The 11,752-nt window shown below is 53.9% G+C and overlaps 1 protein-coding gene across 1 annotated transcript in view; it reads left to right on the top strand.

Moving 5' to 3' along the window:
* The window catches only part of PPL (periplakin), a 27,507-nt gene extending 16,162 nt beyond the window's left edge, over positions 1–11,345 (top strand). Inside the window, 12 exon segments of the mRNA XM_008639084.2 lie at positions 159–310; positions 826–923; positions 1,171–1,328; positions 2,231–2,409; positions 2,512–2,650; positions 4,005–4,030; positions 4,032–4,184; positions 4,899–5,049; positions 5,341–5,424; positions 5,973–6,089; positions 6,706–6,798; positions 7,796–11,345. Of these exon segments, the coding sequence (XP_008637306.1) occupies positions 159–310; positions 826–923; positions 1,171–1,328; positions 2,231–2,409; positions 2,512–2,650; positions 4,005–4,030; positions 4,032–4,184; positions 4,899–5,049; positions 5,341–5,424; positions 5,973–6,089; positions 6,706–6,798; positions 7,796–10,480 (4,035 nt within the window). The 3' untranslated portion in view covers positions 10,481–11,345.
* The last annotated feature ends 407 nt before the right edge of the window (positions 11,346–11,752 follow it).

Here is an 11,752-nt window from a genome sequence, read left to right as displayed (position 1 = left end):
GGCGCGGGGTGCCGGGAGGCGGCGGGCGGGGGGGAGCGGGCACATGAGTTTCTGGCAAGGGGCAGACTCTCGGAGAAGCCGGCAGAAGGGATCGGGGTGTGCCGGTGCTGCCCCCCCGCCGTTCCTGCCGTGCTGCTGTGACCGGTTCGTGTCCCCAGGGCCAGATCAGCCGCGGAGCCCACTACACCCTGCAGAGGAACAGCGGAGACGTTTGGGAAGTGGCCGACAGCGCAGGAGACACGATCAGCGCCCCCGGGGTCTGCTTCATGATCCCCCCGCCCGACCCCGAAGCAATAGCCCTGGCAGAGCAGTACGTGCCCCCAGCCTCGGGCAGGACCATCCCACTGCCCCTCCGGCCTTTGCCTTCCCCAGCCCCAGGCCCTGCCTCCAGAGCTGCAGCCCCGCCTGGCACCCCAGGGCTCCTGCCCCGCTTCCCACAGCGAAGCTCTGCCTTCTGGAAGCCTCAGGCTTCCCCCAGAAGGAATTCCTGCCCCTTCCTGCTTGCCCACAAGCAAAGGGGGGCCAGCTCAGAGCCATCCAGGTCCCCCCTGCTCTGGAGGGCCATTATGGCAGGGGAGCTGCCCACCCCTCCCTCAGCAGGCAGGTCCCTGCCTGGCTGCGTCTCCCCTGTTCTAATGAGGACACTGCTCTACCCCAGCGTGGGGTGAAGGTGCTTTTTCCCCCACCTGCTTCATGGCTGCCTCGAGGGAGCAGCCCCCACAACCCCTCCCGAGCTGGAGCTGCTTCCTGGAGCAGTACTGGGATGGTGACGGGGTGGTGGAGAGGCTGAGGGTCTGACTGACCTCCTGCTGTCCCGTTTTGCAGAATTGCCAAGCACTACGTGACTGTGAAGGAGAAGACCAACAACTGCAAGAACGTCCTCCAACAGCGCTATGAGGGGCTGAAGGCAGACAGCATCGGAGGTGTGGGACAGCAGGAGGGCAGCCTGGGGCACAGAAAGGCTTGAGCTTAGGTGGTGGAGCATCTTATGGAGATGTTCCCATCTCCTGAGGGTCCTGGGGACAACACTGCTGGACGGGTGCAGGGGCAGAGCAGCCAGGCTGTGGTCACAGCAGGCTGGTCTCGGGATGAGGGTTTGGCATTCACCGGTGGGACTGAGCCCACACCCAGTTCCATCCAGCTTTAATCTGGTCTCCTCTTGTTTTCCAGATGCTGCATCAGTTCGGGGACGCCAGCTCCTGGCAGGGCTGGAGAAAGTCAACAGTGACCTGGACAAGCAGGAGAAAGCCATCACAGCAAACCTCCGGCCGCCGCTGGAGCAGAGCCGGGCAGTGCAGGACAGCACCGAGCGCTCCAAGGACCTCAAGGCAGGGGCTGTGGAGCTGGGGGATGGTGCCTTACAGGGACTGTGCTCCCAAAGGGTCTCCAGTGTGGTTCTCAATAACCAGGGGTGCTTAAAGTGCTCCCTGAGCCCGGGAGATGGGGGATGGAGTGATGCTCACAGCTTCCTCCAGTAGAGATGGGGAGCAGCCCTATGAGCAGCCTCAGAAGCCCAAAACCTTTGCCCTGCTTCTGGCCCCGCTCAGTTGAATGGGAAAAAGCTGCTGGCTGCAGGAGGTGGCTGTGAGGATGAGAGGGGAGCCCTCAGCTTTTGATCCTGCCTGTAATCTGAGCACAGCAGGGACGTTAACTTTGCCACCACCCTCACCAGCTCAGAGAGGAACAGGAAAACCTTTGTGGTCCGAGGCAGTTTCTCCTCGTGGACCTGCTCCTTCAGGCTCCAGTGCCAGTAGCATCCAGCTCCTTTCCTCTCCTTCAGACCCCTAATTAAGCCAGGCTCCGTGCCACAAACCTCCCTTGGTTTAGGAGGAAGTTGAGGTCCTGGTTACAGCACTTGCCCAGGGCTGTGTCAAAATCCAGGTGCCACCACAAGTGAAAGCAAATTGCCCCAACTGCCTGCAGCGCTTTGATGTCCAGGCAAGGACTCATCCGTCAGAGCCCAACGGCCCAGATGAATCCAGCATGTCCCTGACAGAGCTAGAGCTGCTGGGAACCACTCCCCAGCTGGAGTTTCCTTGCTAAGGAGGGACAGGTCAAAAGAAAATCAGCCAAAAATATCCTTCTGTGCCCTGCAGGGCTGAAAGGCACCTTCCACCCAACACAAATCCTCAGACCTGACCCCCTTCCTCACCCTGGACAGCCAAGGGTGCCTCCTTTGTAGCCACCAGGTCGTGGCTCAGCTGCTCTAAAGGCTTTGTTCCTCCTGCAGAACATCACCAACGAGGTCCGTCGGATTGAGCCTGAGAAAATGAGGAAGATCCAGGAGTGCGAGGCCTTCATCGAATCCGTGCCCAACACGGGCAGCGCGACCCTGGTGAGGAACAAGGTGGAGAACACCAACAAGAAGTACGAGCGCGTGGTGCAGCTGCTCAGCGCTGCCCAGGAGAAGTAAGTCATGGCTTAAATCCCGGCTTGAGCCCGGCCTAACACAGGATCCTGCAGGAGGAGGGTGCAGGTGTGCTTAAACACCTTCCTCTCATGTCCCTCCAGGGTTGAGGTGGCCACAAACTTGGAGAGGAGCCTCCAGCAAGGCCGAGACCTGCTGTCAGCCTATGAGAACAAGCTGGTCATAGATGACACGGTACCGGAGGACTTGAAAGTGGTGGACAGGAAGAAGGAAGAGCTGCTGGTGAGTTTCCTGCCCTGTTCGCATGCTGCACGTGCAAAACCACTTCCCAAAAGCTGTGGTGACTCCTGCTCAACTCACAAGCTTGGGTCTGTTGGTGACAGGGTGGCCTCCCCCAGCTGGGGGTGAGAGCTCACCTTGACCTCAGTGATCCCCACCTGCTTCAAACACAAACACCTCCCATCCCCAAATCAAATCAAATCAAATCAAAGCAAATCAAATCAAATCCCACTTGAAGTCCTGTGATTTGACAAAAGGACTAATGCAGATTGATTCCCTCTCTACTCTGCCCTTGTGAGACCCTCCCACAGCAGTGCTGTGTCCAGGTCTGGAGTCCTCAGCACAAGGAACACATGGACCTGTTGGAGCAGGTCCAGAGAAGATGCTCCAAGGGCTGGAGCCGCCCTCTGCTCTGGAGCCAGGCTGGGAGAGCTGGGGGTGCTCACCTGGACAAGAGAAGGCTCCAGGGACACTTCAGAGCCCCTTCCAGGGCCTAAAGGAATATTATAAAAGAGGGAGAGAGACTTTTTACACAGGCAGATACTGACAGGACAAGAGGAATGGTTTTAAACTAAAAGAGAAAAGATTTAAATGAGATATGAGGAAGAAATTCTGCTCTGTGAGGGTGGGGAGGCCCTGGCACAGGGTGCCCAGAGAAGCTGTGGCTGCCCCTGGATCCCTGGAAGTGTCCAAGGCCAGGTTGGACGGGGCTTGGAGCAAGCTGGGCTAGTGGAAGGTGTCCCTGCCCATGGCAGGGGGTGGGATGAGATGAGCTTTAAGCTTTTTCCAAATGAAAACCTTCTGTGATTCTTAGAGAAGTGAAGGGTAAAATGGTCTGGGAAATGCAACACAGTGGCCTGATATTGGAAAGATGGACCTGGCAGGGCTTTGAGAACAGTTCTTGCTAGGAAAACTACCCGAACTGGCAATTCTTGTGCTGTAGAAAGACCAAGAACTGGCTAGGCCAGAATTTTCTGTGCTCTTTTCCATGAAATCCCAGGTTCAGACTAACATGGAAGAGCTTTCACTGCTCCTTCCAGAGTTGCTGCACTGGCAAGAACAGGATCCAAGCCTTGCATGAGGAGCAGCAGCTATTTTGCACATCGTACGGTTACTTTTAAAGGTCAGCAGGTTGAGGAGGGAGCAAGAGGTGGCTTTTGTCCCTGTCAGGTTTACCAGGTGGTTCTGCTTAGCATGCAAGCCTTGAACTTGGTTTTTTCCACAGCTGCTGGCACTGCTGCCGCTCAGCCCTCCAGCTCCAGTGCAGTTGCTGGAGTTGATGCAGGTGACAACAGTGACAAGAGCCTGGCTTGTGTGAACCCCCGGAGAATCCCCATTTCCTGCTTTTTTCCCACAGGCCATGGGCACCGAGCTCCAGTCTGAGAGAAGCAGAGCAGAACCTGCAGAGGACCAAGACGTGCTCCAACACCCTGGCCAGCAAGTTCCAGGAGCACTGCCCCGACATCGAGCGCCAGGAGGCAGAGCTCTACAAGCTCAACCAGCGCTTCAACAACCTCAGCAAGCAGATCGACCACAGGTGAGACTGCAGGGCAGGATCAGCCTGGAGAGCCGGGATATTGGCTGTGGAGTTGGAAGCAAGCTGGAATTGCAGGAGGCACAACAGCATCCTGGGAAGGAGGAGTTGCAGAAGGGCTTCCAGGGAGGTCTGAGGAGGAAGAGGGAGAGGTTGCTGGCATGTGCTGGCTAGGTAGAGCTGGGAAAACTTTCAGATGAAGTTCTCTTGCAACAGCAGTATCAAGAGAACAACTCTGGCTCAAATCCATGTCTTTAGGGAGCAGGGGAAGTGGGATGGGTTAAGAGGTGTCTGCAGCAGGCACAGGAGATGTGACGGGACTGAAGCTGAGCTGATTTCCTGTAGAGAAATGGCTGAGTGAATAGGGACATGTACACGTGCACAATCCAAGCTATATTAGTGAGCTGTCCTTGACTAGGGAAAAAAGAGAGGAGCAATGCTGATGTGGCAAGCCAACAGGATGTTGGGGAGGGGGATGCTGACCATAGAAAGACTTATGTTAGTTAGTTGTGTGCATATTAATCTGTAACCAATCGCTTGCTATTAAAGGCCGTGTGAACAGTAGCTGTAACCCAATAGTATGGAGCTTGCTTATGGTGTGCTTGGGGAATTAGGGCGTAACTATGGGTCTGACAACAGAATAAACAGAGTTCCATCATATCTCTGTGAGAAGCGTGGTTCATCCCGGCAGATCTCTGGCAATTATTTCCCCCACAGAACGCAGACGCTGCAGAAAGCAAAAAGTGCCTACTCCAACTACCGCACCAACTACGACAAGGTGAACCAGTTCCTGTGCAGCATCCCCAGCTACGAGCCCCAGGAGACTGACAACATCCAGCAAGTGGAGATGAAGCTGAAGAGCCAAGCGGTAATTCCCAGAGCAGCCTGGGCTCCCCAGGGAGAGGAGAGGGAACAATGCTAAAAGAAACAGAACTTCAAGAGCTCCTGAACATCAAATAACAAAATTTAAATATTTATTAGATTTATTCTTGTGCTCTAAGGTCCCGCTGTCCCCCTGTACCTTGGTTACACATAGCAGGGCTGCTCGAGGAGGTTGGAATTCTCAGGGTTGTGATTTTAATGGTAACCCCCAGAAAGGCTGAAGGATGCATTTGGATGTTGTGTTCCCTCTGACCTGTATCTATCTCTGTGCACCCAGGCCCTGCTCAGTGACATTGCAAGCAAGGAACAGGAGGTGCAGAAGGTCTCTGCCACAGCTCAGCAGTACCAGCAGGCAGTGAAGGTAAGGACTGAAATTCTGCCTATGAGAGAACAGAGAAACGGAGTATTTGGATTAGAAGGGACCCTCATTCCACCCCCTGCCATGGCAGGGACACCTTCCACTGTCCCAGGCTGCTCCAAGCCCTGTCCAACCTGGCCTTGGACACTTCCAGGGATCCAGGGGCAGCCACAGCTGCTCTGGGCACCCTGTGCCAGGGCCTGCCCACCCTCCCAGGGAACAATTCCTTCCCAATATCCCATCCAGCCCTGCCCTCTGGCACTGGGAAGCCATTCCCTGTGTCCTGTCCCTCCATGCCTTGTCCCCAGTCCCTCTCCAGCTCTCCTGGAGCCCCTTTAGGCCCTGCAAGGGGCTCTGAGGTGTCCCTGGAGCCTTCACTTGTCCAGGTGAACACCCCCAGCTCTCCCAGCCTGGCTCCAGAACAGAGGGGGGTGTTTTGTGGCCTTCCCAAAAAACAGGTGAAGTTGTTAAAGCCAGGGCAGCTTAGGAGGACCCTGTGCACGAAGGGGACCCAGTAATTCCCTGTTTGTCCTGGGAATGTCCTCCCACAGGACTACGAGTTGGAAGCTGAGAAGCTGCGGTCCATCCTGGACCTGGAGAATGGCCGAAATGGCTACACGAGCAAGAAACCCAGGCTGCAGTCCCCAGCTGCCAAAGTGAAAGAGGAGGTAAGCAAGGGGCAGCCAGAGCAGAGCTAAAGCAGAGGGCAGCTCACGGGAGCACTGGGGGTTTGCAAACACCTCCATTTGCTGTGGGGGACCTTGGCAGGGAAGGGCAGAGAATCAGGAGGAAGGGATTTTTTATCATTTTTTGGACTGGCCAGAATGAGGGAGGGGGAAAATACTGGGTTTAACACTTGTGGAAGGGAAAAAGGAGGAGAAAAGCCAAAAACCTGGAAGTTTTTCCCTTCTCTAGACTTTCAGAGAGATTTCACCACCAAAGATAGAAATACTTACAGCGAGATGAGGTCACAAGCTATTTATTGATGCAGGATCTGTTTGCTACCTGCCTCAAACTCCTCCTGCCTATGGGGGCAGGCAGAAGTGTCCACCTCGTTCTTCCTCAGCTTCCTCACCTGGTTCTTCCTGCACCTCTTTTTGCTTCTCCTGTGTAGGAAAACCACAGTATGACCATGAGTGTGTCTGTGCATGAGAATCCCTCTCCCTCCCCCAAAACTCAGCAGTTCATCGCTGTAGGTTTTTAGAGGGGCACCCAGAGCTACATCTTTAGGGCCTGTTGTTTCTGGCCTTCTGGAGCTCTTCCCAACACATTTTTGTTTGGCAGGAAGCTGTTCTGGCAGCCAAATACACAGAAGTGAACGCTGTGAACAAGCAGAGGCTGCAGAACCTGGAGTTTGCCCAGAGCCTCCTGCGGCAGGTGAGTGACCACAGGAGCGAGGTGGTGATGGAGGGACACACGTGTTGGACCTGTGAATGACACACACGTGGGGCTCTGCCAATACAAGCTGAACTCTGGGGACAAGTCTAGCTGGTGTTTTGTCCCCCTAAATCATTAATCAGCAGACACTTAAATGGGACAGACCACCCCCCAGTCTCATTTCCCACTCATCCTAGGAAGCTCCATGTAATTTTTAACACTGTTCTTGCCATTGTGTCCCTTGTGGCTTAAAGCTTTGTTCTGACAGCAGCAGGCATTGCAGAAAGGATTTCTTAGGCTGGGAACCCACAGAGAAGTCTATTTGCAGGTACTCCCCGCTCAGAGCTTGCCATAGCTCAGCTCCCTCCTGTTGTTTTGTTGGAGGCACCGATATCCTGGCCTGGGTCAGGAACAGCGTGGCAGGACCAGGGCAGTGATTGTCCCTCTGTGCTGGCACTGCTGAGGCACCCTGAGGGCTGTGTCCAGTTCTGGGTCCCTCAAGACGAGACATTGAAGGGCTGGAGCGTGTCCAGGGAAGGGAACGGAGCTGGGAAGGGTCTGGAGCCCCAGGAGTGGCTGAGGGAGCTGGGAAAGGGGCTCAGCCTGGAGCAAAGGAGGCTCGCTCCTGTTCAGGTGTTGGATGATGGAGTTAAGTGGATTTGGGGGAAAATGAGCCTGAATGAATTCAGCATTTAACCTCAAGCTGTGCCAGGGGAGGGTCAGGTTGGACATCAGGAGGAGTTTCTCCGTGGAAAGGGTGGTCAGGCGTTGGAAGGGGCTGCCCAGGGAGGTGGTGGATGTGTTCCACCATTCCTGGATGTGGCACTCAGTGCTCTGGGCTGGGTGCCAAGGTGGGGATCAGTCACAGGTTGGACTCGATGATCTTGGAGGGCTTTTCCAACCTAAATGATTCTGTGATTCTATGATGGTAAGCACCGAAAGTGTGATTAACTGGATTTTTTGGACTAATCTTTTTTGATCCTTTTTCCAACAACAGCAGCCAGAGATTCAGGTGACACAAGACTTTGCCCAGACCAAAAAGTCTGTAAGGCCTGTGGAAGAAGTCTGGAAGTTGAAGAAAGAGCTCGAGGATGAGACTCAGCGTCGGCAACAGCTGGAAGCGGAGATCAAAGCCATTCAGAACAACATTGTCCACCTGCAAAACCAGAAGCCCCAAGAAACTGTGGTGAAGAAAGAACTGGTGAAGAAGGTGCCTGACCCCCAGCTGGAGGAGAGCTTCCAAAGACTGCAGCAAAACCTGGCAGAGGAGCAGCGCAAGAACCAGGTGCTCCAGGATGAGCTGGAGGCTCTTAAAATCCGGCTGCGTGTCCTGGAGCACGAGAAGAGGGAAGGAGGGCAGGAGTACATAGTGAAAGAGGTGCTGAGGATTGAACAAGATAAAGCTCAAGCTGATGAAATCCTGAAGCTCAAAGAGGAACTGGAAGAGCTCAGGAGGCAGGAAGGGACCAGGGAGAGTGAAGTCATCCTCTTACGCCAACAAATTGCTGTGCTGTCCAGTGAGAAGAACAAAGAGCAGGAGAAGGTAACGGAGAAGGAGGTGCTGAAGCTGCAGAACGATCCCCAGCTGGAGATGGAATTCCGGATGTTGCAGGAGACCAAGGAGAGGGAGAGCGCCCTTCGGCAGAAGCACGAGGAAGAGCTCAACTTCCTCCAGGACAAGCTCAAGCGTCTGGAGAAGGAACGGGCCATGGCTGAGGGCAAAATCACCGTCAAGGAGGTGCTGAAGGTGGAGAAGGACTTGGTCATTGAGAGGGAGGTGAACGAGCTCCGGCGCCAGTACGAAGATGAGAAGTCCAAGGGCCGCTCCAACGAGCGGGAAAAGGCTGAGCTGCTCAGGAAAATCCAGCTGCTGGAGGAGGAGAACTCCAAGGTGGTTGTTCAGGAGAAAGTGCGTGAGATTGTGCGCCCAGACCCCAAGGCTGAGAATGAAGTTGCCAACCTTCGCTTGGAGCTGGTAGAGCAGGAGAGGAGGTACCGTGGTGGGGATGAACAGCTGAAGAGCTGCCAGAACGAGCTGGCTGCTCTGAAGAACAGAGGGCCCCTTGTAGAAGTCAAAGAAGTCATTAAGGAGGTCATTAAGTACAAGAATGATCCAGAAACCGAAAAGGAGCTACAGCGACTCCGGGAGGAAATCATAGAGAGAACCGGAGCCATCGAAAGAGCTGACCTGGAGATCTACCAGCTGAAACAAGAGATACAAGCTTTGAAAGACACCAAACCTCAAGTGCAAATGAAGGAAGTTGTTCAAGAAATCCTCCAGTTTCGGGAAGACCCCAAGACTAGAGAGGAGGTAGAGTCGCTGCGAGTGCAGCTGGCAGACGAACAGATGAAGCACATTGACCTGGAGAGGGAGCGGCTTCTCCAAGAAGAAAAAGTAAGACAGAAGGAGGAAGAACTTTCTCAGGTGAAGGAGAAAGTGGTCCAGCAGGAAGTAGTGAAGTATGAGCAGGATCCTGCCTTGAAAGCTGAGGTGAACTCCTTCTCCCAGAGCATCGAGAGCGAGCTGAAGCAGATCGACGGCCTCCGCGAGGAGCTGCGCAAGCTGCAGAGGAGACGCTCCGAGCTGGAGCGGCAGCTCGAGGAGCTGGAGAAGGAGAGACAGGCCCGCAGGGAGGCTGAGCTGGAGGTGCAGAGGCTCAGGATCCGGCTGAACGAGCTGGAAGAACAGGAAAGAGAAACGACAGAACGAGTGACTGTGAAACAGAAAGTGATCCTTCAGCAAGATCCCCAGCAGGAGAAAGAGCACTCCCTCCTCAAGCTGGAGTTAGAAGAAGAGAAGCACCGCAGACAAGTCCTGCAAACCGAGCTGGAAGCCCTGAGAAAGAAGCTCCTTTCTTTGGAGAAGATGGAAGTCAAGGAGAAAGTGGTCTTTTCAGAGAGTGTCCAAGTGGACAAAGGAGACACGGAGTACGAGATTCAAAAGCTGAAGAGCAACCTGGAGGAAGAAAGTAGGCGCAAGAGGGAGCTGGATGCAGATATCAACCGCCTGGAAACCAGGCTGTCTGAGGTGGAATTCAACAACTCCAAGTCATCAAAGGAGCTAGACTTGTTAAGAGAGGAAAACCACAAGCTACACCTCGAGAAACAGAATTTGCTGATGGAAACAAGGAGACTGCAGTCAGAGATTGAACTCACCGCAACAGAAGCTCAGGATTTGAGAAACATGACCCACGTGGACAGTGGAATAAACCTGGACTCCAGGTTCCAAGCTTTGGAAAGAGAGTTAGAGGATCTGAAGCAGTTATCCAGAGAAAAAGATGCAGAGATTGAGCAACTCCAGAATCGCCTGAAGACGGTGGCTATCAAGAGGGAGCAAAGAGAAAACCACCTGAGGCGCTCCATCGTGGTCATTGACCCTGACACAGGAAAAGAGATGTCTCCAGAGGAAGCTCACGTGTTCGGCCTCATTGAATGGAGCCTGTTTGTCAAACTGAAGAGCCAGGAATGTGACTGGGAGGAGATCTCAATAAAGGGTCCCAACGGGGAATCGTCCGTGATCCTCGACAGGAAGTCTGGCAGGGAGTTCTCCATTGAGGACGCCCTGAAGAGCGGCAGGCTCACCATGGCCCAGTACAACAGTTACCTCAACAAGGAGATGTCTATCCAGGAGCTGGCAGTCTTGGTGTCCGGAAGCAATTACACAGCGCTCGCTCCACTTTAGAAACTTTACTTCAAGAGCAGCCAGTCAGAGCTGCAGCGCCTCGTAGACACCCAGATCACTGCAAAGCCTCGCCCTCCTTCGCGTCTTCCAAACTGCTACAGCCTCTGCCCCGGCCATGCTACGCAGCCACGCCGCTTGCTGTCACACACTGCAGAAGACACCACCAGTAGTGCAAAACATCTGCCAAACCTTCTCCCCCTCTTCCTTCCTGCCTACCAGAAAACAACAGAAAGCCTTAGGACAGTGAAGTGCCTCAAGTCCAAAGACTCGGTAGAACCTGCAGTTTCCTCAACTTCTACTCACATAGTCGGGTACAAAGCCGTGTCAGGAGAGAGACTGAAGGTCCAGGTGACTCCGAGGTGACCAGCAGGTGCTGGTTACCATCAGCTGCATGTTGATAAGCCAGACAGTCCCACCGTGGACAACTGACTCAATGATGGGCTCGTCCTCTGAGAAAACCAGCCTCTGTGGAAACCAAGGTTTCAGTCCAGCATCACCACGTCAAGACCCACCACCACCTTTTGTTCACCTCTGTGCCTGTGCTGCTGGGGAAGAGTGAAGGTGTACTTCGATGGCACCAGCCAGTGATCCAGGAGGAGCACTCACACACCACAGAGGTCAAGGAAAAGGGCACGAAGGGATGGCAGAACCACCAGACACAAGGGGTTGTGCACAGCATGCAAGGGAACCCAACGCAGAGGGCCTCCCACAGACAGCTCCTTCCCTCGTGGTTAAAAGCTGTTTGTGCTGGTGTTTTCCTGGATGGAGTTACATGCAGCTACGTTTCATTTACTTGTGTAAGGGAATGGGGAATAGAGGGGAATTCTATTTATAGTACAAAATAAAAATGCAGTGGTTCCAATCAGAAAGTGGCTGGTCTTTATTAATTATGGCAGCCTCTTGATCTTTGGCTGCACAAGAAGTTGCCATTTTGGAGTCAGAATTAAAACACTAAGATTATCATCTTAGCTGTTGGCTCTTTTCCAAGGGGGAACTTCCTGGAGCAGCATTGGAGCTGGGACTAATTAGCAGCATTAGATGGGAGTGAAGTGCACGAAAGAGAGGGACTGCAGGTGCAGGAGAACAGTGGATTACACTGAGATGGTACCAGAGCCCATTCACTTCCTTTTTCCCAAATTTCAGCTAATACCCAAACCCCAGTGAGCTCTGATATCCACGAAAGCAGCCATAAGCATTCCCTGCTTATCCCTCCTGGCTCTGGGGATTAACAGCACTGTTTTACCTCTGCGAATGAAAGGGTCAGGGAGAATC

The sequence above is a fragment of the Corvus brachyrhynchos genome, unplaced genomic scaffold (genome assembly GCF_000691975.1).
Source record: "Corvus brachyrhynchos isolate BGI_N302 unplaced genomic scaffold, ASM69197v1 scaffold58, whole genome shotgun sequence".
Taxonomy (NCBI): domain Eukaryota; kingdom Metazoa; phylum Chordata; class Aves; order Passeriformes; family Corvidae; genus Corvus; species Corvus brachyrhynchos.
Note: the sequence above shows the minus strand (reverse complement) of the source record. Positions and strands in the feature narration are given on the sequence as shown.